This window comes from Mus caroli, unplaced genomic scaffold (assembly GCF_978045245.1).
Source record: "Mus caroli unplaced genomic scaffold, Mus_caroli_1 scaffold_2, whole genome shotgun sequence".
Taxonomy (NCBI): Eukaryota; Metazoa; Chordata; class Mammalia; order Rodentia; family Muridae; genus Mus; species Mus caroli.
In genome coordinates, this window is record NW_028227257.1 from 74,773,921 (window position 1) to 74,801,420 (window position 27,500).

The 27,500-nt window shown below is 38.4% G+C and overlaps 2 protein-coding genes across 9 annotated transcripts in view; one reads left to right on the forward strand and one right to left on the reverse strand.

Moving 5' to 3' along the window:
* The window catches only part of Dnajc24 (DnaJ heat shock protein family (Hsp40) member C24), a 40,690-nt gene extending 31,093 nt beyond the window's left edge, over positions 1-9,597 (forward strand). For 2 of the 5 annotated variants that reach the window (XM_085834598.1, XM_085834601.1), the window contains exons 4-6: positions 3,214-3,282; positions 3,728-3,866; positions 6,554-8,204. In XM_085834598.1, coding sequence (XP_085690724.1) covers positions 3,214-3,282; positions 3,728-3,866; positions 6,554-6,593 — 248 coding nt within the window. In that variant the 3' untranslated portion in view covers positions 6,594-8,204. Of the gene's footprint in view, positions 1-3,213; positions 3,283-3,727; positions 3,867-6,553; positions 8,205-8,230 lie in introns of those variants that run through there. The other 3 variants (XM_085834599.1, XM_021155810.3, XM_085834600.1) reach the window with 3 other exon arrangements.
* An 87-nt stretch (positions 9,598-9,684) lies between these two features.
* Positions 9,685-27,500, reverse strand: part of Immp1l (inner mitochondrial membrane peptidase subunit 1) — a 56,864-nt gene continuing 39,048 nt past the window's right edge. For 3 of the 4 annotated variants that reach the window (XM_021154310.3, XM_021154315.3, XM_085834602.1), the window contains 2 exons: positions 10,811-10,921; positions 9,685-9,839 (listed from right to left, as the gene is read on the reverse strand). In XM_021154310.3, the coding sequence (XP_021009969.1) occupies positions 9,771-9,839; positions 10,811-10,921 (180 nt within the window). In that variant the 3' untranslated portion in view covers positions 9,685-9,770. Of the gene's footprint in view, positions 9,840-9,861; positions 10,245-10,810; positions 10,922-27,500 lie in introns of those variants that run through there. The other variant, XM_029471328.2, reaches the window with a different exon arrangement.

Consider the following 27,500-nt stretch of genomic DNA (forward strand, 5'->3'; position numbering starts at 1 on the left):
AATGCTAGCAGTGTGTTCTTTACAATTGGATGTAGGTTACTTTGCTCTTTTTGGTTTTTGTTTCCTATTTTTGTTGTTTCATTTTGTTTTTTCCAAAAAGTTGTTGCCATTATGTAGAAAAACAAAAGATTGAATTTTAAAATCTTGATCTCTAAATCAAGTTAGTTTCTTTTCTTAGTAGTAGTATTTTATTTCCACAGGAGAACCTTGAGGTGGGATTTGCAGTTCTAGATCTGCCTAATAATATGTTTCACCGCAGTGATCAAAAAGTGTATGTCCGTGTGTGTGTGTGTGTGTGTGTGTGTGTGTGTGTGCGCGAGCGCGCGTGCGCGCACACATGTTCCTAAAACAAACTCATCTGTTTTGAAGATGCCATGCCGAATTAATGAGAATTATCAACCTCCCTTACTTTAAGAGCCCCTGCAACTTTAGTGGATAGGGAATAATTAAGATTTTTAATTACAACCACAGTGGTGGACAAGCAGAGATCATTGTTTTAAAAGAAAGAAAGGAAGGAAAATACCCTGATTTGTTTGTTCTCCTTCCTTGTAATTGTAGTGGGGCTGGGTGGTTGGGTGGAATTTGCTGTTGCCCCATCTTTGGACACCTGCCTCTCAACAAAGGACCATGGTTACCCCCCACTGACCACATTTAGATTCACCTTTTACTCTCCTGTACTGGGTCTGCTCATTATACAGTTCTCGGGGGATCCAATTTTCCCCTGAGTTAATCACCCCAGAAGTTGTTAGATTATTTTCTTTTTAAAGGACAATAACTTTTCTTAAAAAAACAAAAACAAAAACAAAAACAAAAAACCCTTCTTATTTCTAGCATTTAAAACAGCACCACTGACGTGTCAATAAAACTGCCTTTAAAACTTTCTTGAGGTGAAACATGAGTAGATACAGAGAGGTGCAGAAATCTGTGTGTCACTTGATAAGAGTTTTCAGCACAAGCACAACAATTAACCAGAAAGCCCCTTTAATTCTAAGAGACTTCTAATTCTAAGCCCCTGAGACTCCTTGCCCCTCAACAGCATAGGGAAGGTTTTCTGGCATTTTTATACCCATATTTATGTCAGATACTGATTTTTAAAACCAGACTCATGGATCTTTGTGCACATAGTATTAAATAAAAATCTCCATGTATCCATAGCCATTTAACTCCAATATATTCCTTTCAACTCGGATCTTTGGCAGAGAAGTAATCATGTTTGTGTTCTCTCTTCTCTTTCACCATGAGATAGGCTATGCTAATTTTTTAACCAAGAATAGGTGCTACTCTGAAGGCCCTGTGCACAGGGATAAAGACTAAGAGAAAACAATGACCTGTGGGAGGAATAATAGAGTAGCACACAGATAGTAACTAGATCAGAATAGTGGCTGCTTCCCAGTGGAAAAGCAGAACAGTAGGCAGCTGAATGGCTTGGCAGTTACATTTGCAAGACACTTCTCATTTATTATTTATTTTTAAATATAGTGGCATCATGTGTGTTTATAATTGTTTATCCTTTTAATACAGTTAGTCTTTTCTAAGTATCCCAGATAGGTCAGGCTTAGAAAGCTGATTCCCCCAATCTGCTTTGCTTCAGTTGTGAGCCAAGTATAGAGAAATTTATCCTAGTAACTTGGTGCGAATTGATAATACTGTTTGTTCTCCAAGTGGGTTTTTTCACTGTGAATTATTCTCTTTAGATAGTATTTTTTTAATTCTATCAAAGTTGACTCTTCTGAATAAGAGATTAAACCATAAAAATCTATTGTTTTTTTCTCCCTGAGACTCAGATTGAAATTTAAAAAAGGGGGGAGTGGGAAGAGCCATGTGCAGGACTAAAGGCACACACCTTTAATCCCAGCACTCTGGAGGCAGAGGTAGGTGGGTCTCTGTGAGTTTAGGCCTGCCTGGTCTATATATAGCGAGTCCAGGACAGCCAGGGCTTCACAGTAAGACTCTGTCTCAATGGCAAGAAAGAAGGAAAAAAATGGGAAGAAAAACTGGTGGTGGTGGTGGTGTCGGGGGTGGAAAGAAGCCAGAACAGATAGGTAATTATATTATACTTTGTATAGAATGTGGAAAATACTTCGTTTTGTTTAGGAACTACTGAGCATACTAGTAAATTATACATAGCTCTTCAGTGGCCATAGATAGATGGGAAGGCTACCTGGACCACAACAGAAAGTCTGTGTCTGGGTTTTAGGGACAGTTTAATAGACTGTTGGTACGCAGTAAATATGATGTAGTATAATATTTGACAAACCTTAATAGAAGAGTATGGTAGGTTCAAAATATTGTATAATCTTTTCACCTATTTTTAAATTGTGTAACTCACCAATAAATTCTGAGCAGGCAGTTATTAAATATAATTAAGTTGCAGGCATGCACACAACAGAACAAAGGGACTTGTTCTCAGCAAGTGAACAGGAGACTAGTGAGACAGCTAAAGAAAATTTCACTGGAGTTGGGGGAGGTTGCTGAATTTTAGTAATGCCCCCCCCCGCCCGCCCGCCAGCATTATCTTCTAAAAGAACAATACACACATACAGGAATTATACAGTGCCCTTGAAAACAGAATGGAGGCCATCTATAGTTGCTTTCTTTGCTCAAAGTCTATAGGTTTTAAGTGAGACTACATGCTTGCACTAACCAGACCATACTCATGGGATTCACAGCTTCCTTAGGCCCTTTATCTGTAGAGGAACACTTTGGCCCAGATAATAACAAAAGATGCATAGCACACAGTTGTGCTGTGGGATTGCCAAAGTAGCAATGTCCTCCTCCCTTTAGATTCTTACTATTCTCCTACATTCAGATGACCAACAGCCCCTTATGTTTTTGTAGAGTTTTGCTCCATACAGCACTTTAGGCATGATATCATTTGACTTGAAGAATACCCATTAGTCTGTTTGAACTGCCATAACAAAACACTACAGGCCAGGGTAGCTAAGCACAGTTTATTTCTCATGGTCCTGGAGGCTGAGAAGTTAAAGATTGAAGGTGTTGGCCAGTTCTTTTCCCCACAAGGGCTATTCTGGCTTGCTGATGTTCTTTTATGGACTTTTCTCTATATTTAAGTGGACATGGGATATGACCTCTCTGCCTGTGTTAATAAAAGCTTAAGTTACTTTGAAAATGGCTCACTATATGGGCTTGAATGGCTGTACAGGAGATACATTATCAGTATTTATCAAAACCATCTCACTTTATATTTTACAGAAGATGAGCTAAGAAATGTGGGGCCAGTAGATGCACAGGTGCGCCTTGAAGAGATGTCCTGGAACCAAGGTTAGATTTGATCTAATTTTGTCTATCCACACTGAAAACATATATTAGGAGGCTTTTTTTAATTGGATATTTTCTGCTTACATTTCAAATGTTTTCCTCTTCCTGGGTCTCCTCTTCAGAAACCCCCTATTCCATTCCCCCTCCCCCTGCCTCTATGAGGGTGCTCCCCCATGCACCCACTCCTGCGCCCCTGGCCCTCACATTCCCCTACACTGGGGCATTGACCCTTTGCAGGACCAAGGGCCTCTCCTCCCATTAATGCCCAACAAGGCCATCCTCTGCCACATATGTGGCTGGAGCCATGGGTCTCTCCATGCGTATTCTTTGGTTGGTGGTCCAGTCCCCAGGAGCTCTGGGGGATCCGGCTAGTAGACACTGTTGCTCCTCCAATGGGGCTGCAAACCCCCCTCAGCTCCTATAGTACCTTCTCCATCTCCTCCAACAGGGACCCTGCGCTTAGTCCAATGGTTGGCTGAGAGCATCCACCTCTGTATTTGTCGGGCTCTGGCAGCCTTTCAGAAGACAGCCTTATCAGGCTTCTGTCAGCAAGCACTTCCCAGCACCTACAATAACATCTGGGTTTGGTAAATGTATATGGGATGGATCTCCAGGTGGGGCAGTCTCTGGATGGCCTTTCCTTCAATCTCTGCTCCACACTTTGTTTCCATATTTTCTCTTGTATTTTGTTCCCCCTTCTAAGAAGCACTGAAGCATCCACACTTTGGTCTTCCTTCTTCTTGGGCTTCATAGCATCTGTAAATTGAATCTTGGGTATTTTGAACTTTTGGGCTAATATCCACTTATTAGAGAGTGCACACCATGTGTGTTCTTTTGTGACTGGAATACTTCACTCAGGATATTTCCACAGTCTTCTGTTCTTTGCAATTGTTGTTACACATCATAAAACTGGAAAAACACCACTTTCTAAATGGAAGCCATGAGTATTATACTTCACTGTTTCTCTGGGAAAATAAAATTCTCATTTCCTAACCATTTTTAATATATTCTCAACTGTATACATTTATTTCTCAGCATAGGAAACAATTCCTATAAAGGCTTACAGAAGATCACTAGTGAGTGTGGTGCTGTGATAGACACAGAACCTTCTTCAAATTAAGCTTCATTTTTAATGGCAAAGCCTTTACCTAGTGCCCTAAGGATGAGTCACAAGCATTATTGTCTTAGAAATCATGTTTTGCCTATTAAAACCACTCAGTGTCTAGCAATCCAAATGAAGTTCTGGGGTAGAGAAGCTCTTATTTACCATAAATAAACAGGGTTCTGGGGTCTTTGGAGAAGTCACTACAGTAAAAGGAGCTACTTTTGTGTAAGCAACAGTGGCCTGTTCTTCATTGCTAGCTTGTGGACAGACTAGAATTCGAGATTTGTCCAAGTAAATATATTTTAAAAAACTGTAATTTGGAGGCTGAAGTATATATACCTGTGTCGTCCATTTAGATGGTTCAATGGTTAAAAAGCACTGCTTACTTTGGTGGAAGACACGGGTTCAATTCCCCGTACGCATATGGCAATACATACACACACACACACACACACACACACTGGGTGGGAGAGTGGGGTGGTGTCACTTGCCTATATGCAGGCCACAGGTTGATAGGATACTTTCATTTGCTTCTCCACATCATTTTTTGAAGTCTTTTTTTTTTGAGTCCAGATCTCAGATTGGCTGTCTACCTGTTTCTACTCTCTCCTCTCCCATCAGCACTAGGGTGATAGGTGTGAGTGCCACAACTGGCCTTTATACGGGACCTAGGGATTAAACTACAAGTCTTCTTGTTATTGAGTAAGCGCTTTATTCATTGAGCTATTCCTGAGCCTCTTCTAAAATAATCTTGGTAGTACAGTTTATCTTCTATACCTTAGGAGGCTCTGTAGCTCAGTGGTACAGTGTTTCCCTTGCATGGGACCCATTGGCTTAATTAATCTCCAATACTGCTAAAAGGAGAAAGGGGAGGATTCAAACACAGAACATATTTGATGCTCATTTAAGGTAGGCTGTAAAGATTGAAATTATCGTTATCCTCCCGAGAACAGCACTATGCACAGTCTGGATTCTGATAGGAGCATTAAAAACTGTTTATGCTTACGATTCACCGGCGGGAGCTGGAGTTCTGTTTCCTTGTACTACCAAGATTATTTTAGAAGAGGCTCAGGAATAGCTCAATGAATGTAGGTTTTAAACTAATTTTAGAAAAAGCAGACTTAGAAGAATGAATAAATAATTTTTTTAAAAAGGGGAGAAAATCAATCTTAGTGTAATACAAAAGATCTCTCAAGTGGGCAGGTTATATTGTTGGGATTCTTTCAGGATCATTTTCACAATGGCCGTGGGTGGTAAAGGTACAAGATAGGAGAAGTTGTAAACATACATGTGAGAGACATGGCCTAGTAGTGCATTTTATTATGCTGAAAACACATTTCTGGAAACACTGGGATACTGAAGACTAAGCTTTCTCCAGACAATAGCTTTAGGATTTTTATTGATATTTAAAGTAGAAATTTCTTGTTTCTCAGTTGTGTCATATGCTGTTTTTCTGGAATCTGTCTTATGAGAACATGTTTTTGCTGAAGCAGACATGTGGGAGGATATTTTACTAAGAACAGACACATGGTATTTTTCTGGAGGCAGTCTAGAAAAAGGGCATGTGATGTTTTGCTAGAGTGGGTGTTTGAGAGAACACATGATGTTTAAAAATATAAATATAGCCCAACGGACAGTAGATGATGCTAGATGGTATTGGTACGCCTTGCCATTCTTTATTCGTCATCGTGGGGCTTTGCTGATGCTGGTCTTCACTGACAACTGAAGATTTTGTTGGTATGCCTTACCATTCTTTGTTGGTTAACATTTGTCTTCACTCATAGAGAGAAATACACCAAAAAATTTCAGGTGGTGTTTTGGTGGCTTTTTGCACTTCCTCAGATTCAGGCAAATTGGTAGAGCCTTGGGGTTTCTTCTGGATCAACCTGCCATTGTTAATTTATAAATGCTGTTTTTGAGTCCTGCTGTTACTGATTCATAAGTGATGTTTGCTAGTGGATCGGATGCCGTTGCAAAGAACTAGTTCTAAACAAGTCCACATCCTCCTTTGCTCTATTAACCTTTCCTTTCCATTTCTTTGGTGGGTGGTGAGATAAAAGGGACATTAAAACATTTAAAACCCTTATTAAAAATAGGTTGAAAAAAATCTAAACCTACAGATTTTCATATATTGTGCCTAAATTTGTTTAAATAAAAATACTGCTTTAGGACCTCAGTGAAGATAAGAAGAAATTTCAACCAGATGTGAAGATGAAAACCCATGGCAAAACTCCCAAGGTGACCCATTTGTGGAGTATGTCACCTCAGATTATCTCATTGTTTACTGAGGTAGTTTTAAAAGGCATATTTGCTGTGGGGCCTTCTTAAGGAACCTAGTGGCTAATGTATATAATAAAATAAGATAAAAATACATTCCAAAGGAAAGGAAGAAAGGAAGGAAGGGGAGAGGGGAAAAGAAAAAGAGTCCAATGACAAAGCCAGGCATGGTGGCTTCTTTACTTTTTTGAAACAGGGTCTCACTATGCAGCTCTGGCAGTCCTGGAACTCATTATGTAGGCCAGGCCTGCCTCAGATTTGAATGCCTTTGCCACCCAAGTGATGGTATTAAAGGTTTGGGTCATCAGGCAAGGCACGATGGCTTCTAATTTCAGTTTGTAATCCCAATACTTGGGAGGTGAAGGTAAGAATATTGTATTTCAAGGCCACGACAGTAATAGCTATTTAGTAAGACCCTATTTCAAACAAAAATTAAAAAAAAAAAAAAGAAGAGGAGGAGGCAGAGGAGGAAAAAGGGAAAGAGTGAAAGAAGGAAGCAAGAGTAAGTGAGACAAGATGGCTGAGAGATAGACCCCAGGAACCTACATGGTGGACAGAGAGAGAACCAACCAACCAACCAACCAACCAACTTACACATCTGTCTTTTGACCTTTACACACATGCTACTGCATGTGGGAACATACAGTAATAACATAAATAAATAAATATCAACCTTCCATTTTTAGATAATTAACTAATCACTTAATCACTTTGAAAACATGTTTTCACTAATTTTATATATATATATATATGTTACCTTAAACAGCGGGGATATTTGCAGTTTTAAATTCAAAAGAAATTTTTTTGTTATGGAGAAACCTACATTGTGATAAAAGATAAAAAACAGGAAGAGATTTATGTTTTCCTTATTGATAAGGCAGCACATAAAGTTGACTTGACTGCCCATTTTTCTAAGACTGTATTTTATACAGAGCAAATACAAGGCAGTTGACTCTCACGTCAGCCTCTTACTTCCTCCCTCCTGCACAGTGATCCTTAAATTGGCTAACTTTGAGACTCCGCTGAAGCCACTTCAGGATCCTGTACCTACTGAGATGTCATTTGTCTCTAAGCTATGAGTTCAGTAAAACAGATTATAACCTGGTAAGTTCCGAGAACTACACTTACCAGAGGGAGAATAACTAGAACAGCAGTGGGATCAGTGACTTTGTTTCAAAGGACAGTAGCAGCTAAGCCTCCAGTTTCCACCATCATTAGCATCTTCAATGCGCTGCTTAGAAGAATATAAAAATTTCAGGATTCTTAAGAAAATGGAAAATTGTAAGTAAATTATATAGATTACTCTGAGCATACTTTGCCCAATCCCTATCCGTGAATATTGAATACAGAGTCAGAGCACCAGTCCATTGCTGCTACAGATAAAGAGACTCTTAGTTTTTCTATGAATGAGAATTCTTCCAGCTCCCTTTTAAACATTTTTATCTCTACCTGATCTTTTTTTGTTTGTTTTGTTTCTTTTTCCAGTTTCTCCGGAACATGCCCTGTATTTTGAAAGGTTTTAGCAGAGATGACTGAGCATCTGAGGCGTTATTTCTGTATTCTTTGCAGGTGATGAGTCTTTCTCTCTGAGCTGTCGATGTGGTGGGAAATACATTGTCTGCAAGGATGAAGCACAGGAAGCAACCCTCATCTCCTGTGACACGTGCTCGCTGATTGTGGAGCTCCTCCATCAGAGCTGAGCTGCGTCTTCTGTCCCTGATCCTTTACTACAAGGACAGATGCTTTCTTGTTATTAGCTGTAAATTTTGTGAAGATAAGATGAAGTCTTCAAGCAAAACCACTTCAGATTAACAAATTAATTCAGTTTTTTATATGTATCTAAAATGTAAATTATAGGGTATTATAAAAAGGACTCGAATAATATTTTTGCAATTTTAGCTAACAACTTTTGTTTTCTCTTTGGTACAAACTATTTCCTTTTTGAAGTATAAATATCTTTTTCAAGAATCAGGAAGAGTATTCTTTATAGTTACGAAGGGTCTTGCTTTTGCTTTAGTGTGTGTGTGTGTGTGTGTGTGTGTGTGTAAAGGGCAGAGGACATTCTGAGAATTCTGAGGAGTTGATTCTTCACTTCCTCCCCAATGTGGGTCCCAAGGGTCAAATTTGGGTCCTGAGAATTATGGTAAGTTCTGGTACTGGCTGAACCATCTCTTTCTTAATTATGAAGTTGTTCATCTAAGAGATGATGGCTTTAGTTGCTAAATTATATGCCTGTTTCAATAACTCAGGCATTCAATAAGATTAGAGATTTTGTGAATGAAGTGTGAGCCCAGTTCTGCCCTAAACAAAGCTGGATATGGATTTCTACGAATCTCTTTCAAAGCTGACAGAGACCATGTGTTAGAAAATATGACTCTTGTCCTGGCCTTGTATGTCCAAGGCTTGTCAGGAGCTATTTTAAGTTCAGGTGAATTTTAGGAAAAGAAAACCTATTAACTGAAAGTCAACAAAACAAACAAACCCCTAAAATATCAACTTTCCTTTTTATTAGAGGGCCTCTGTTTAAGGAGCCATTCAATTCATTACTGGTGTGGTGAAGGGGCTTTTCTAATGAGTGATTACAGACTACAGTGGACAGTAGGCATCGGGTCTTATGTGACTTCCTTTAGTATGTAACATTCTGTCTACAATGTAGACCAGAATTCATTTTATGAACACAGGGAACCCTTACTGAGACTGCTGCGCAAATGTTTCTTTTAGGTCTAACTTATGGTGTTGTCAGCAGAGCTCAGTCATTTGTCAACTTGGAATGCTCAGTCTTAGACTTAGACTGCTATGAAGAGCTGACATATTAAGTATACTTGAAAACAGATTGCTTTCTTTGTATAGAACCACCAAAATTTAAATATGAGATAGTCATCTGGATTTCTTCCCCAAGATATTTTTATATCATACAATTTAGGAAGAAAACTTGTTTTGGGTTAATTTTTATCTAAATACTTTTAGTTAATATATATTGCAGAGTGTGATATTTACTCTTATATTTAAAACATAAATAAAACTGAATAGCAAATAGTTTATTAAGTTCATGGTTTCAACTGTAGTAATAAATTCACTTGAATAGGAGACAGTAATCAAGAAATACTTATTAATCATCAGAAAATCTCTGGCCATTTGGGCTGTCACGCAGAAATCCAAAGTCACTGAAAGGCCAAATCTGTAAAATGAAAATACAGTTGAATACAATTAATGAAAATTCTTTATCATCATCATGTCCCCTTTTCCTTTTCTCTGTGTTAGATATTGCAGTAAGTTCTCTTCATCAGCTATTCTGAAAATAAACATGCATATTTAGTCTGAGGCATTCAAACATGACACCAGAAATTCAGTTTAGTATATCAATATAAGTTTGTGAAGACATGGCTGTTTTCTTTTACACTACCAATCTATGCTACTTGATATTTTAAATGCTTGAATATGGCACCTTTTTAAGTATAAAGAACCCTGTACAGTATCCAGTTGGCTTAGATATTCATGCAGTTTTCTTCTAAAGCCTTGTGATCAAGAGGGAGCAGGTGTAGTGACAAATACCCGTAATCCACCATCTGTGACACTAGCACTTCTAGGACAAAGACAGGAAGGGAGAGTTAAAGACCTGCCTGGAATACAGAGTGAAACCCTGTCTTAAAATAAAAGTATATCAACCAATAATGGAAGAACCAATGAATCCAAGAACCAATGTCATCTAAGGCTTATTGTACATTCTCTACAGCCATACACCTGCCTAAGGCTTGCTGTATTTAACTGGGTTCACCTGCATTCCAAGTAGACTGAGTCTGTGCTGCTGTTGTAGAAGTGCTTGCTGGCATGATGTGACTATGGCTGTAAAAGTCACATGTGGCAGAATTTGATTTCTGTAAACTCAAAGGTTCTCTAGGCTACTACTAATTAGTTTGAATGTTATTATAAAAATACTCAGTTATTCCCCCTAGGAACAGGACGGGGAGAGGATAATGTTTTGTCCATCGTTCTTAAGTAAAGGTAAAATGTTCATCAAATGCAGTCACTGCAACAGTTAAGTCAACTTGGAAGCCATGAGTTTCAAATTAGATTGGATTTAATTAGAGAGATGCCCTCATCCCCGCCAGCTCATAGAATAAAGGTGGTGTTTTAGGCATTAAAGCATACCTTAAAGAAGATACGTCCTCTTATTAGTCCATATGGTATAGGCCCATAATACCTGGAATCGGTAGAATTCTGTAAGTTATCACCTTCTAACCAAACATGACCTGTTGGCACCTGGAATTAGTAAAGAAAAGCAGGCCTTTTAGAAACAAGGAAAACTCAACAGGGGACTATCACTAAAACTAAAGGCCTGGAACTGTGGTGAACAACTAGATTCTCCTCACATGGGAGACTGAAGCAAGGAGATCATGAACTCAAAGCTAGCACGAGCTATACAACCCAAACCCTATATGAAAAAAAGACTTCATTTGGAGGAGGAACATATATCCTGATGTCTTCCTTTATACATGTCATTTTTGCTTTCATTTCTACTAAATAACTAAATATCAAAGGTGTCTACATTTTAAAAAGATCTCTTTATTATCTGGGTCCCAAACACTAATTTGTAGAAATCTCAAACTAAGGTTGTAAGAAGTGAAAACAGTGTGCCACTGTCATTAATTTAATAGACTTCAAAAGAGGTCATTAGGCTGCTGACTGAAAATGTGCCCTCCTGTTGCAGTAACAGCATAAGCAGGGCAGCCAGTCAGCAACATCCTGGGGCCAGTTCTGAGGCCAGACCTATTAGAATGCTCATGATGAACTAAGTGGTAATGGATTGTGACATCAATTACAAATAATCTCATCATTTTATTGCAGTGGGCTTGTCAGAGTTCTAATTAAGACCCCTGTCTTGCCTTTGTAGTGGTCATATCGTCACTGCCTTATATGTTGATAATGACCATCAAGAACCAGAAGGACCTATTATAAAACCATCAGCTGCAAATTAATGACAGTGACCTTCTACTAGATAAGTCTTGACTATTAACTAGTAAAAGGTATAAATGTTTACTCAATTATAATCCTTTTTCAAAGCTATACTTTTCAAAAATGCACTCTTCCAATATGAGACATTCACCCACTAATAATCCATTCAATAGAAACTTAGAAGGTGCTTTCTGACAGCAATCTGTACACTGCATTTTTATGTTTTTATTTTATAGTTTTTGTTAATGCAAGAAAAGTTGACTATTGACCAGACCAAAACAATCTATTGGGAAGATTTCATTGGATTAAGATATACCATAATTTTATTTTTGTATGACAATGTTATTTTTGTATATTATGAGCATTTAAATTTTGAGTTCATTTTCATAAGATTGTATTTCTAGGATATCTTGATTAAATGAACTAGCTTCAGGTCCTGGAGCTGATAACATGTCTAGTACTACTTAGTCATAAACTGACCGACAGGCAGTGCAGTGTAGAAGAAAAGCAAATGTATCTGAAGTCACATACAAATGAGCACAGCACATGGAAAGCCAAGTGTACCTACTGCACTTTTGCAGAAGATACAAGATAAAGAGCTCTTGTATTTAGATTTCTAGTTTCTTAAAGAATGTTTGTTCCTCAGTCATAATACTGGTGCTATGTATGAATAAGAGACACCAGTAAAAGGAAAAGAAAGATGTTTTACAAATAGAATATTACACTACAGTGTAGGGCAATCTCTACCTATCTGAGGGCCCATATTTACATTTCACCCTGCTATGTGGTCCCGCCCTCCACATTTGCACCCTTGCTTGGGATACTGGATTATAACAACATCCAACTTTCATGTCGGTTTTTTTGTTTTGAGACAGGGTCTCAGGTAGCCTGGTCTCAAACTGTAGTCTAGGAGATGGCCTTGAACTCATGATATTCCTGTTTCCACGCTGAGTTCTGGGATTATAGGCATGTGTCATCATTCCTGATTTTATGTGGTCTAGAGAACTGAACCCAGGGCCTAATGCATTCTAGGCAAGTACTCTACCAACTGAGCTACCTCCCAGCCTGCTTTTGTTTACTGCTTTTGTTCTTTTTTCACTGTTTTTATGACAAAATAAGCAAGTAGATGTTAATGCTATGATTTAAATTTTTTATTATTTTATTGTCATCAAAGGTTTGCCCACTCAATGGTAAGAAACAGTTCCTCTATCTTTGTTTTTGTCTCAGTTTTAAAAACTGCAGTTTACAATGTGTGTGTGTGTGTGTGTGTGTGTGTGTGCGCGCGCGCGCGCGAGTGTGTATACACCTCTGGGTTGGGGTTGAAGGATGAGTCTACTCTTTTTCCACCTTGTAGAGTACAAGAATTAAGCTTAGGTCAGCAGGTTAATGCCATTACCTAAAGAACACTGGGTTCATTGCAATTCTGAGTGATGCCCAATCTCTTTTCATGTATTTAGAGGACAATATAAGAGCTAGGGATAGAGCTTAGTGGCAGCATCCTGCCTAGCATATAAGGGATGCTGAATTCAGTTCCCAGCACCTACCTCCAAAACAAAACAAAGCATTTGACTTAATGCTTCATGTAACAACCCCCAAAACAGTCTCATTACTGATGTTACCTTTAATCCAAGAGCATCTCTTATAAAAGAGTCTCTTAAGTAGGGATATTATTTTAATTATTTTTATTTTATGTACATTCGTGTTTTGTCTACATGTATGCCTGTGGGAGGGTGTCAGATCCCCTGGAACTGGAGTTACAGACAGTTGTAAGCTGCCAAGTGGGTGCTGGAAATTGAACCCAGAGCCTCTGAAAGAGCAACCAGTATACTCTTAACTGCTGAGCCATCTCTCCAACCTAAGTGTGGATCTTTTTAACCTTGATATACTCAGACACTTTTAATAGTTGCTTATAAGATTAAAAGGAAAAATTCTTAAGTATGTATCTTTTTATCTTGATACATTCAGACACTTTCCCTTGGTTCTTTGTGAATTTCATATCATGCACCACAATCGCATTCAATTCCCCCTCCCCTTGTACCTGTCCTCCACCCTTGCAATCTCCCCGAAGTAGAGGGGAAAAACTCTCATTGTGGAAGCTGTAGTGTGTCACACCATTTCCCATAGTATGGCTTTTTGTCCACAAGCATTTGCTTGCATATACTCACTGCACTGACTCATTGGTCTGGTACAAGGCCTCTGGCTTCTGCCACTCCACTGGAACCTCAATGGGACTGCTCTTGGATATCCTGTTGCTGCCTGTGTCATGGAGATTCTGTAGTTTTGGATCTGTAGGACCAGTCCCTTCATGCACTTCACCAGTTCATGGATGGGTTAGATGTCAGGGTGGGGCAATTCAAAGCTCTGAACCTGGGCCTGAGAGGTATTTGTGCTGACCAGTCCACTGGTGCTCCTATTTTTCTGCTCTCTGTAGGCTCACCAGCAACCCCTCTCCCAAACTGGGTCAGCTCTACCCTGCTGCCCAGGCAAGGTACAGAACCTGCTCTTCCAAGGGCTGCAGCAGGTGAGGGTCAGGGCTAGCTCTCCCATTTGCTGTAGGCAGAATTCTTTAATTCTAGGACCACAAATAATTGAAAATACAGTTTGTCTTCCTGTAACAGACTTCTCTCTTCATATGGCTATCTCCACTTGCATCTATTTTCCCAGGAAATAACAAATTCATTCTTTCTACCTGAGTATAACTGCATTATGTATGTACACCATTCTTTTATAATGCACATGTATCTTCAACAGGTAGAGAGGCTTATTCCATTATCTTGGGTACTGTGAACTGTGCTGCAGCAAACATGAATGTGGTTTGTTGCCTTAGGGTCCTTTGGGTATATACCCAGAAATAGGATAGCTGGATCATGTCATGGTTCTGTTTCTGTCTCTTTAAAGACACTTCCTTTAATTTCCACAGAGCTAGTTCAACCTACATTCCCATCATCAGTATAAAAATATTCCTTGTTTCCCACATCCTTGCCTATATGTATTATTGATAGCCACCGTAACTGGGGGGTGAGGGGGGGGTCGAAATTGAAGTTTTAATTTCTGTTCCCCTGGTGGATAAGATGATGAAAGATTTATCATGTTGATTGGCCATTTGTAGCACTTCATTTTAAAATTGTCTCTTCACTTATTAGCTCAGTCACTAATTGGATTGTCTGGTTTTTGAATAGATTTTTGTTGTTGTTGTTGTTGGTGGTGGTGGTGGTGTTTGTGTGTGTTCTTTATATGGTTTGGATCTCTTCTCTCATTCTTTAGCCTGTCTCTTCACTTGATTATTTTCCTGCCATATAGAACTATTTTTATTTTTGTTTTTCTTAAATGTCATGTAGTCCCCATTTGTTAGTTTTTGATAATTATTTCCTGACTTACTGGAGTCTGTTTCAGAATGCCCTTGCCCATATCTATATCAACTTTTTTTTTTTCTTTTTTCGAGGCAAGGTTTCTCTGTCTAGCCCTGGCTGTCCTGGAACTCACGCTGTAGATCAGGTTGGTCTTGAACTCAGAAATCCGCCTGCCTCTGCCTCCCAAGCACTGGGATTAAAGGCATGCGCCACCATTGCCTGGCAAACATTTTTTTCTTCAATACTTTCCCAATTCAGGTCTTAAATAAAAAGCTTTAATCCATTTTGAAATGACTTTTTGTGCAGGGTGATGAAGTAATCTAGTTTTGTTTTTTGTTGTTGTTGTTTTGTTTTGGGAAGTGTCTGCCCAGTTTTCCTAACACCATTTCTTAAAAAGAATGTTTTTGGCATCTTAGTAAAATCAAATCAAATCAAATCAGGTAGTTCTGGGGTACAGGTTTGTATCAAGTACTCAGTTCTAGGTCACTGATCTGCATGTCTGTCTTTGAACAAGTACCATGCTGAGTTTGTTAATACGTTTCTGCAATGCAACTTGAAATTGGCGATGTGATAACTTCAGCACTGGTTTTTGTTGTTGTTGTTGTTGTTGTTGTTTGTTTTTTTGCTCAGGTCTGCTTTGACTATAGAGGATCTATATGAATTACACAATTACTTTTTCTTTTTCCATAACAAAAAAGTGGTGTTAGAATTCTGATGGATATTGCTTTGAATCTATAGGTTGTTTGTGGTGGTATAACCATGTCACTATCCTGTGTTGATCCATAAGAAGGGGATCATTATATTCCAATACTGTTCATCATATTCCAGGATGGTCTTCCATGTCTTCAGGACTTTGAACTTCGCAGTATAGAGTTCTTTCACTTCCTTTGTTAGCTTCATTACTAAGTATTTTTGGTGGGTGTTGGTTGTTTGGTTGTAGTTTGTTTTTAAAGCTATTTTGAATAGGAGTAATTTTTGGATTTCTTTTGAATGGACATTGCTTATTAGTACTAGAAAAGCATTGTTTTGTATTTGTATATGCAATTTCAGTGGGTAAGGTGTATAAGTGCAGTTTACAAATAAGAACAAAACTAGGCTGGAAATACGGCTCAGGGTTAGAGAGTCTCCCTAGAATGTGAAGCCCTGTTAGTTCCAAGCACTGCAAAAGATAAGTACTACATTTTCTGACTAAGCAAACATGTTTATTGATGGTGTTCTTTATATTGTTATGAACCCATACGTGTAGCTCCTTTGCCTTTCAGTTTGAGGACTGTCCTTTCAAGTTTTTTTGTAAGTCTATTTGCAAGAAAATTTACTACTTTCTTGTGTGTAAGTATCTTTATTTTGTCCATTTTGTGAGAGATATTTCAAAATTACTGATCTTTTGTAGTTACAATTCTGCTGTCAAATCCAAGTGAAAGAATTTCAAACAGGAAGAGTATTGTTTCTTTATTTGCCGTTTTTACCCCATCATGCTCACGTATGCTCTGGTTCCTTGAAAACCATTACAAATGGCATGTTAGAGTAGTTCTGGTAATTTCACCGCCCCCCCCCCCCCCACCTCCCTCGTGTCTTTCTTTACCCGATTCCCTTCTGAGTGTGGCTTTCCTTTTACTGCTTTCTTCATGGAGCTAGTTGTTTGTGACTTAGCTAGACACCCTCTGTTGCGTGGATTTGCTGCCAGTCTTCAGAGAATACCATGCTGAAGGGGGTTACTACAAAAGATCAGCCTACTCACTTTAAGCCTTATATTCAAGCTGCCTGGCAGAGCTCCTTCTCACAGTACTACGGGGCACAATCTTTCCAGGTTTCTCTGGCTTGTTCACACTGGCTTAGGAAACTCAAATGTCTCCTGGTTTTGCATGCATTCTAGGATGCACGAAGCTCCCTAGTTAGTCGCCTTTGTTTATTACTGAATTTCACCATGAATAGGTACGATTTAGTATTTATTTGTCAACCAAAGGAATATAAATGTAGATCCCTGGAGATCTTTTTGTAGCTCCTGCCTTCCTGGCAATGTGATCCATAGATTTCAACCATTTAAGAACCTAATCTTTGCATCCTCAACTAGCAATCAACCAGTGCTTTCATGACAGAGACAAGGGGTTGGAGTGATAGCTCGTTCAACAGGAGGTCTCTAGCATGCCACCACTCTGAGTTCTAACTAAAGAACAATCTAAAACGGATGGTGGTAATCTCAGCACTCAGGAGGTACAGGTAGGCAGCTCATAAAGTCAAGGTCATGCTTGGGCACAGAGTCTAAGACCAGCCTATGCTATAAGAGACACTGTCTCAAAAACAAAACAATCAACCAAAAAGACACAAATAAAGGCAAATGTTTACTCTGCTCTTTCTCTTGTCTCAGAACGGGCAGTAGTATAAATGTTGGTCAGTAAGCAGAGGCTAAATAAAATATAATTCATTTATATAATAGACAGATGATTAAAATACAAAAAACAAAGTATGTTAATAAAGAACAAATAATGGAAAGATGTCAACAACTGATTCAATGAAAAAGTAACTAACGACTGTGTGTATAAAAGCAGAAAGTCCTTGTTTTTTATGTCTCAAATTTTATATTTTATAATAGCATGCATTACCCTAGAAATGTAAAATATTATATATATACATGCATGTTTCTCTTAAACCGTTTTACCTTTTGGGTGACTCCTCATGTACTTTTTTCCCCTGATGGTTTCTCACTAGGTTTGCCATCCTGTCCTTGAACTCACAACACTCTTCGTCAGCTTTCAAAGCGCAGGAATTTCAGTTACGCACCATCTGCTACTACGCCCAGCTTGACTTTATCAATGCTTTGGTTTTTGGATTTTGTTTGTTTTGTTGAGACAGGGTCTCACTATGTAGCCTCAGCTAGACTAGAATTCACTATTGTAGATCAGGCTGACCCTGGAATCACAAGAGATCTGCTTGTCTCTGCCTCCCAAGTGCTGGGATCAAAGGTGTGCATCACCGCACAGCTGCCTGATACTTTTAAAGATTTGTCTTTAATGTATATGTATGTACATTTCGTCTCCATGTTAGAATGCTCACGTGTACACAGGTGGTCATGGAGACCAGAACTGGGCATTGGATACACTGGCGCTGGTTACAGGCAATGGTGAGCTTCTAGCCATAGAGCTATTCCTTCAGCCCCTAGCATGACACTATTTAAAGGTGAGCCAGGGAAAACTTTACTGACAATTTTTTTAAAAGTGTTTTTGTCTCTGGTACTACAGTGAAATCAGGCTAGCCTGTAACCCATACAGTAGACACCCGCTGCTTTCAGTAATGCATATAAAAACTACAGTTACATCAGACAGCATAAGAAGTTTACAGCAGTCCTATACTAAAGTGTGAACAGGAAAAGATAGCAGAGTAAAATATATTATGTTTTTAAAAGCTATGATAACCTTATATAAGGAGGGCTAGAAAACACGATGTTTCACAAATTCTGAATGTTAATTATATTTTTGTGCTCTTTCCCATAATCAACATTTTCTAAGTCAGATTAACTTTCTTTTGAGACTATTGTGAGTCTGCAATATTTACTTCATGAACCATGATAAAAGCTAATCTCAGGGCTGGGGGAAAGGATCCAGCTTGCAGTTCTTGGCTATACTCACTGAGGTTTGCTTAAGTGCCTCCTTTTTAGTACAAGCAACAAACGTAATTACCTCACGGTCTATGGGTGTCTATCACAGGCAGCTTTGCACAGCAAGCCACAGGTGGTGTGTTTCTTGATTCAAGTGAAATCTGATGAGAGCTTAAAATATCAAATAACACATACGCTAAACTCTAATCATTCACTTATTTGATTAAGCAAAGAACACCTAGTTTAAAATTTTTTTGACTAAAAAGTAAAATATTATATATTGATTTTCAGATGTTTCAAACTGAAAATCTTAAGAAATTGTTTTTAAGCTAACCCCTTATTTACTATAAATCTTATACTTTATAAGCATGGTATGCATTGGCCCTGTCTATGGCTTATGCATAATGGTTCTTCTAATAAGTGCATTAAAACATGAAGGCAAGAAGAGGAGTGATCCTTTAGGAATTCCTTTTTGCACATTTTCTTTCGTGTAATATACAGGAAACATACACTTTCTGCAACCATTCAGATCAGACCATTTTTTTTTTTCTGTTTTAGCAAATGGAATGGGAGTGATACAGCAAGGACACTTTAGTCTCAAAAGCATTTCATTTTAAATCTCAGAACATATAATGCTTAATACCTTGCCTTGAAAAAAAAAAAAAAACTCCACATAATGTAGACTCATAAGATGTCATTTAATCTAACAATTACTAGACATTTAAATTTTATGTTACTGTCTTCCAAGTAAGCAGTATTAGGTCAAATATCTATACCTATATCTATGTATATAAAGCATATTCTGTTGCTTAATTATGACGTAGACATCCAAAATGCAGCCATGTTATAGCCCTATATAATGAAACAAAGTGATTTACTAATAATACTATTCCAGCTGAGCATGGTGGCACATGGGATAATAAGGAGGGATTGCTAGAGGGTCTAAGGTAGACAAGGTCATGAACTGAGTTCCAGGCCTGAATGAAAGCCTGAACTATAGAGAGGCACAGACAAAAAAAAAAAAAAAAAAAAAAAAAAAGTCAAATGCAAAAAAACAAAATTTAAGTTACTTCAGAGTTATGAGAATACGGTAATATGTACTAAATAGTGAGTTTTTTGTTCTGGGGGGGGGGGGAATAACCTTTAAATAGTTGGCAAATCAGATGCACATTAGACAAAATAGGCAAATATGCTTCTGATTTTAGGTACTTTTAGGGGGCTGAGGGGTGAGACAATATCTCTCTATGTACCCCTGGCAAGCCTGGAATTAACTATGTATATTCCAGGCTGGCCTCAAACTAGGTGTGCATTACCATGGCAGCTGTATTCTCAAAGAAAGAAAAGAAAAAAAAAAAGAAAAAAAATTAGATTTGTGTTTTGCCTGTGTGTATGCATACATGCACTACATGTGTGCCTGGTAGCTGTAGAGTTCAGAAGAGGGCTCTCAGTTCCCTGAAACTAGAGTTACAGATGGTTATGAAGTACCATGTAGGTGCTGGAAATTGAACCAGGTCCTCTGCAAGAGCAGCTGGTGCTCTTAACTGCTTAGCCATTTCTTCAACTATTCTTGTCATGTCACCTAATTCTTTCCAAAGCCCAAATTCATTTTGGTATGAATTTATTGCTGTTGAGGAATTTTTGTCATTCTTTTCAGTCTCCTATTGTACCTGTGTAGGCATAACTGTTTCATGAGAGTATTTGATTAAGAAACAAATTTATACTAAAACTGATGGCCACCAGTAGGAAAAAGTCCATTCTCTTAAAAGTAGACATGATTAAAAGTGATCATGTAGGTCTGTTGTATTGATATTATTTATGCATTATTTACAAAGGCATTTTGAATGCTTGTTTTTGATAGACACTCCTACTTGTATCTTATTCATCAAAGCACAATTCTAATAAATCTTTCAAATTATTTAGAATGAAAGCTTTGTGAATACAAAATAGTAAATTATGGGAATTATGGGAATGGATGATAAATAACAATTTTATATTGTTCTCAGAGTTTTACTCCATACCCCATATTAGCTTCAAACTGACAATGTTTCTGCCTCAGTTTCCGAAGTGCTGGAATTACAGATACATGTCACCACTCCTAGCTCAGGTGATATTTTTAAATCTATGTATTTTTAATTAAAATATAATTACATTATTTCCCCTTTCCTTTCTTTTCTCTAGCCCCTCCCATGTCGATCTTAATCCCTTTCGAACTGAAGGCCTCTTTATTATTTTTACACACACACACACACACACACACAAATGCATGAATACAGTCTGCTGCACTCTTGATGTTGGTGTATATATGATTTCAGGGATGAGCACTCTATATTAGATAATTGTAGAGTTAGGAGATGATACTAAAATCTGGTTCCATAATTGGTTCATCATTTGGTCAATAAAGAAGGCAGAAGTCAATTGCTGGACAAAGGGTAAAGATGGGTTTGGTCCCAGGAAGAAGAGAAGAGACACAGTGAAAGAGGAGGTCTTTCAGCCAGGCTTTGGAACAAGAAGCATAAAGAACCATGTAAGGCTTCAGGGTACCTAGGGCCTGCAGCCTCCACCGAGGGTGGGGACCAAGAGAGTTGGCTGGAGCTAGTTGCTAGCTGATAAGATTAGGGCAGGAGATTCAGCGCCCAGCAGTTGTAGTAAAAATAAAGCTGTCTACTGTTTTCCATCTGAGGAGCAAAGGTGGGCAGAAAAAGAGAGCAACATTATCCTCTTTCTCCCAGCAGCTAGCAGCTGTCATCTGCCCTAACTCCTTAGTAAAGCATGAGGTCTGGAGATCATCTACCCCACCTTAGCCATGAGCTTGGCTGGCTTAATTCTACATGGGTCTTATTATGATAGCCATAGTTGCTGTAAGTTGAATGCAGCAGCCATGCCAAGGTCAAAGCCAGTATGTCATAACACTCCTCCCCATCCTCTGGCTGCATTCTTTTCTTATCTTTGGAGTCTTAGTAAATGCTTAAATTTGTGTGTATCTTCTAATCTCTTCCCCCACAGGACCATTTAACCTTCCACTAAAGCTAATAATTTGGATATTAATTTGAAGACTTTTGGTTTCCCTTTCTTTCCAAGTCCAATCTGATCTTAGTATTTTCTCAATATCTCTGTGATACTGTTACTACTTTCCATTTTTTCCTGTTACAACCCTAATTCGATCTCATTTGCAACCTATTAAACAGGTTCCACACCTCCAGAAATTTTCATTGAAAAGTCTTTTAATAGTCTACATTAATCCTAGTATGATCTTTTATAAATTAAGTCACTTCCTGTTATTCTTCTGCTTGAGAAATATAAGGAACTGAGTTTTGTCTTTTCATTGTCATCTCTATCATGGTGCTCCATCCCCCTCTCCCCCCAATACTTTTGGCACTTACCAAGAGTGTAATGCTCTATTTTTTCCTCCTAGGTCTCAAGACAAAGTGTTCTCTGTCATTTCACCCTTCTGCCCTCTCTTCTAAGTTCAGGGACCTGGCTGTTCCTGAGGCAGCCTAATTAAGGCAGGGACCAATATTGGTTAGGAGCAGAAGTCCTTTTTAGTATATGTCCCCAGAGCTATTTTGGGAAATCAGGTCAAATTTGAAGTCACCTCAGATGCAGGAAGAAGCAGATGAGAATTTTCAGTTCTACCTTAGATATCTAAGTTACTCATCTATAGCTGTATTTTCTTTATACTGCTTGACTGCCTTGTCCTGCTAGCTTTATGTGCACACTTGGCAATGATACAAGCACTACTGTGTCACATGTTGTGATGTGTAATTCTCTTGTAGAACCTCTAAAGGAACAGGAGAAAACCTTTCAACTCTCTAGATTCTTCTTACAATGACATGAAATGCCAGTATTTTCTTCCTATTTTACTATGTGCAACCACTTTAAAACATGCACATTTATTTTTATTTTATTCTCCTTAGCTAGTCTTATTCTGAGTAGAAAAGAGTTTAGTATAGTGAGAATACTTTTATTGGCTAAGATTCTGGGTCAAAGAAACTACATATAACCTGTCAAAATTTAATTTTCTAAGGAAGCAGGGCAAGAATTTCATTAGTTGCTTCTTCCAAGACATTTGAACCTATTCTGTCTTAGCAACAGTCATTATATTTCCCCAGCAGACAGTAGGAGGCCATCTGACAGTTGGAACATTTATCTTTAATCACAACAGAGTTTGGAGTGGGGCTCAGCACTTTTGTTGACCAGCTGCATACAATTTCAGTCTTTCTTATTTTTTTCTCAGTTACATTTAGGCAACATTAAAGTGAAGAAGCATCAATTAACTTATACACTGGAACACATATAACTGTGCTAGATTAAGTATATTTTCACCAATAGTATTACCACTGTCTAAATATAAATAACTGAAATACTTTTAGTGTTCAATATTCACCACAACTGCTGATTTTAATGAACATATTTTCAGACTAACAAGAATAGGACTATAGGGCTGGAGTGATGGCTCGATGGTTTACAGCATTGTTTGCTCTTCCAGAGGTCCAGTGTTCAATTCCCAGCAATGACATGGTGGCTCACAACCATCTATAATGGGACCTGATGTCCTCTTTTGTTGTGGAGTTATACAGGAAGACAGAGTACTCATATACATAGATAAATAAATCTTTAAAAAAAGACTGTAAAACGAAATTCTAAAATAATTGTTAAGTTTAAACTATTGTGAAAGTGTTCATAGAAGGCACCAGAAACACTGAAATGAGAGGCCTAAGAGATGATTCCTCACTGTTATCATCTCAGCAGAAAACACTTCAGACTAGTAACTATTAGTGATGTTTATCTTCTGAACTGTGTTAGCTATAGGATGAAAGAGCCAGGCCATCTCCATAGTGAACTTCACTTTAGCAAGAGAGTAAACACAGTCCTCCATACCAGCTGCAATTAAGGCATTAGTACTGTGCCCTGATTGATTACTTGGAGCTGTTGCTGAGAAATAGATGTGTGGTACAGCTTTTATCACCAGAGTTTGCAAAAAAGCAAGTCCCTTGCTTAGATAGAGTATAGTAAGTGGTATTATTAGGTAGTCCTTCTATCTAAATGACCTAGAATTCAGTGTATCAGCAACTTATAATAAACAAGCCCTTTCACCTGATGGTTCTTCTCCTCACACAGAAGTACTTTTTCTGTTAATGATATATCTGGTTAATACAAGACCAGATGGTTGCAACATTTAGCGAAGGCAAATGACACCTTTAACAAACAGAAAACTAGCATTAGGATACTCAGGGGTTTCAACTGAATTCTAAGCATATACAGTCCACCTTACAGGACTATTAGCATTAACTATATAAAGTCGCTATTTTCCAGTGCTATCTAATTGATGAGGTTGTTTTGCTCACTGTCAATTTGATTTAAATATTTCCTAGCTTTCTTCCTCCTTTGCAGTTGCATTTTCAAGTACTAACACAATTCCACCAATGCATCCTGAGTACATTTAGTTAGCTCTTTCTGAAACAAAGAACTCTCTTTTATTTTAATCAGTAACAGAAATATTAACACACCTAAGTTTGACAAAAAGGAGGCACAAGCAACATCACATCCTTATTCAGCCTCTATCACTCAATCTTCCTTATGTTACAATTTGGTGAGGATAACTTTTGTGCACAATACTGGGATCTTGTGGTATTAAAGACAACTGAAAAGCTTTGCCTCTTTTTCTTTTTTTGATAACTATAAATTAACAATGTATGTGAAAACATACATTCTTAAATTTTTTTCACTAATTAATGTATTTATTCACTTTACATCCTGATCACAGGTCCCCTCCTTCCTCTCTTCCCAATCACTACTCCCCCCGCCTTCAGAGAAGGGGAGGACCTCCATGAGTACCACCCCCACCACACATCCTTTCACTGAGGTCAGACAAGCATGCAACAACAAGCTCAGAAATGCACTGACGTTTGCATAAACACATATAAGATGTTATGGTTGAGACACTGAAGCATTGCTTGGAATATCTGAATATGGGGGGTCACAAGATGGCTCAGAAGATATGGGCACATGCTGCCATGGGTGAGTTTTATCCCAGAACTCCTATGGTGGGATGAGAGATCCTACAAGCTGTCCTTATACACACACACACAGAGACACAGACACACACACACAATAAGTAAATAAATAAATAAATGCAATAGTATTTTTTTTTAAGAAATGAAAAGGATTCATAGTTTTACACAACTACAGGAAAGTAGATGTTTTTGGTTGAAAGACAAGTTTACAAAACCACAGGCAACAACTTGACTTTTTAGTAATCTGTCAACCAAGCAAAGATCAAAAGAACAAAGTACCATAGTGGGTACATAAATCTAAAGGGCACATTCATGTGCTTCAACGTAAATGTAGAAAGCTTTATTACCACACAGCCTAGTGAGCAGGCACTGAGCTGCACAGGGCAATCCAGCTGCCGCTATACTAACGCACAAGGCAGCAAACCTTTAAAAATGAGGCCAATGTAGGTCATACAGAATTCAATTTCACCATATCTTTATGTGTAATTTAAACTAAGTTCAGTATATACATAAACATTAGATAAATAAGTAAATAAATAAATAAATAAAATGTAACTTAATTCTGAGCCATGTGATTTTGGGTGTGCTTATTAAACGTTCTAAAACTTACAATCCAACCCAGATTGAGTTAGTTATGCAAACATTTACTCAGCATTCTGTTCTGGCACACACTAATAGGAATTCTAATATTCTCAACTTCTATCTGTCATTCTGTGAAGTGGTGGCCCAGCTTTTAAGTGTTCTGTGAAGATTAGACCAAGCTGAGATTAGCAGTAACATGGTGTTATGAGCTACAAAAAAAGCTACATTTCTGAAAGCAGTATCATCCACTTCCACAATGGAAACTAATGATCAAACTAGACTAGAAGGTAAACAGAATTAGAGCACGACCTACTCATGGTACAGTTTTCCAACCTTCAAACAGTTTGAAAATATCCAGATGTAGTGCTACATATCTGAGAACCTTACACTTGGGAAGTGTCAGTAGGAGAATCAGTCGTTTTAAGACTAACCTTGGTTGTAACACAAGTTCAAGAGCGGCACAGGCTAAATGAGACCCTGCTTTACATGGCTGAGGGGTTGTTATTATTGTTATTTCTTTTGTTTTGAGAGAGGGTCTCATGTATTCCAAGTCTGCCCTGAACTCCCAATATGGCCAAGGATGACCTTTAGCCTCCTGCTTCTGCCTCTGAAGATTGGGGTTTATACTCATGAGCAAACATGGCTAGTGCAGCCCTGTCTTCAAAACAAACCCAACAATAACAACATTCCTAGTATTCTGATAGAAGCTAATAGATGTGAAATTATAGTTGCATACTGGAGAATCAACAACAATCAAAAGAATTCTCTGGCATCAATCTTATCTAGAGTAGGCATCAGCAAACTTGACAGAGAGTAAAGAGCTGAGACCCTGCACAACACTGTCCCTGTCAACTGCTCAATTCTGCTATTCTGGTGAAGGTGAACACAGACAATATATAAATGAATGAGTACCACTATGTTCCAATAAAGCTCTAATTACAAGAAAGGTAGCAGGAGAAAGGAAGAATGGGCTTTGTAGGCACTGCTAAGACTGATCTATTGTATCAGGAAAGGGAACCTGAGGGTCTTTGAGCAGAAGAATGACAGCTGGTCATAAAAGGCATCAACAGCTAAAAGGACAGACTCAGTTACTGTTTGGGGAATAGGCCATGAAGGAATAGAACATGGGAAGAATTTTAAAGGTGGCAGTGCTGAAATCACTGTGACAGCAGCAAAGGTCAGCTTGTCTTCCATGAGCAAGTGTCAAGACACGATCTGAATTACTCTTAGACGGAGAGCCACAGTTTCTAATGGATTTCGCAGTAAGGTGAAAGAAGAAAACTCAAGGATGAGTCCAAACTTCATGGCTTGCAAAAGCAGAAGAATATAATGTGTTTACTACAGCTGATATGTAGAAGGAGGCACCCACTGGGCCAAGAAAATAAGGATTTTAGTTTCTGAAATACTAAGTTTGAGATGACTACTGTAGTGAGAATTTTGGAATTTTTTAAAACACAGAAATGTTATGTGGATGTGTTTTTGTTTTAATGGTAGGTGTGGGATATGGAGCTGCTTTAGACTGTCTACAGCAGCTAAGATTTGTCTCATGTTCTAGCAGGACTGTGATTTTTGCCAGATGAACATAGTCTGTGTTGGGAATTCTGGGAGCTCTTCAGAGCATGTATAAGTATCAGAGCCCTAGGAAAGGTGGTGGCCGTTGCTCCTGCTGAATCACTAGCTGGAGATCTCCTGACTACACAGATTGAATTTGCCCCAAGGAACTTGATGATCCTAATAAGCAGGAAGTATGGTCTATAAACGTGGATGCCCCTTTCTCCTCTACCTAGTCTTGAGGGGTTAGAAGGCATAAGGGTGGAGAGGGGTGGTAGGAAGAACCCAATGAAGGAGACAAAAAGTCGGGGTACAGACTACTATCTATTTATGTTAGATATGAGATTCTGGAGTTCAGAAAACGGGTTGTATTTCATATAAGTCTGAAAGCAAACACAGGAAGAACAAGAATTCCTAGCCAGACTCTGCTCTAAGAGGCTGTCCTGAGCCAGCAAAGACCCTTTCTCAAGTAAATCCATTACTAGCTAGAAGGACAAAATGGGTCCATACCATTTAATCAGGACCTGCTTAAGTTAAGGTTTTGCCAAACTTACAGACAACACGATTTCTCTTGTATGCCACACAGCATGTCACTGACATGTGGCGTCACTGACAATGTGGTGTTTTGCTGGCTAAGCCACCTACATAATAGAATAAATGGTTTTACCACCAATGGAAAACACACTTTATACTTATATCTTTACTGTGTAGTTCAATTGACATTAATATGAATGGTTTTCCTAAAGGAATGCATAGGTAAAATAAGAAAGCTATCTTATAAAATACAATACCAGTGT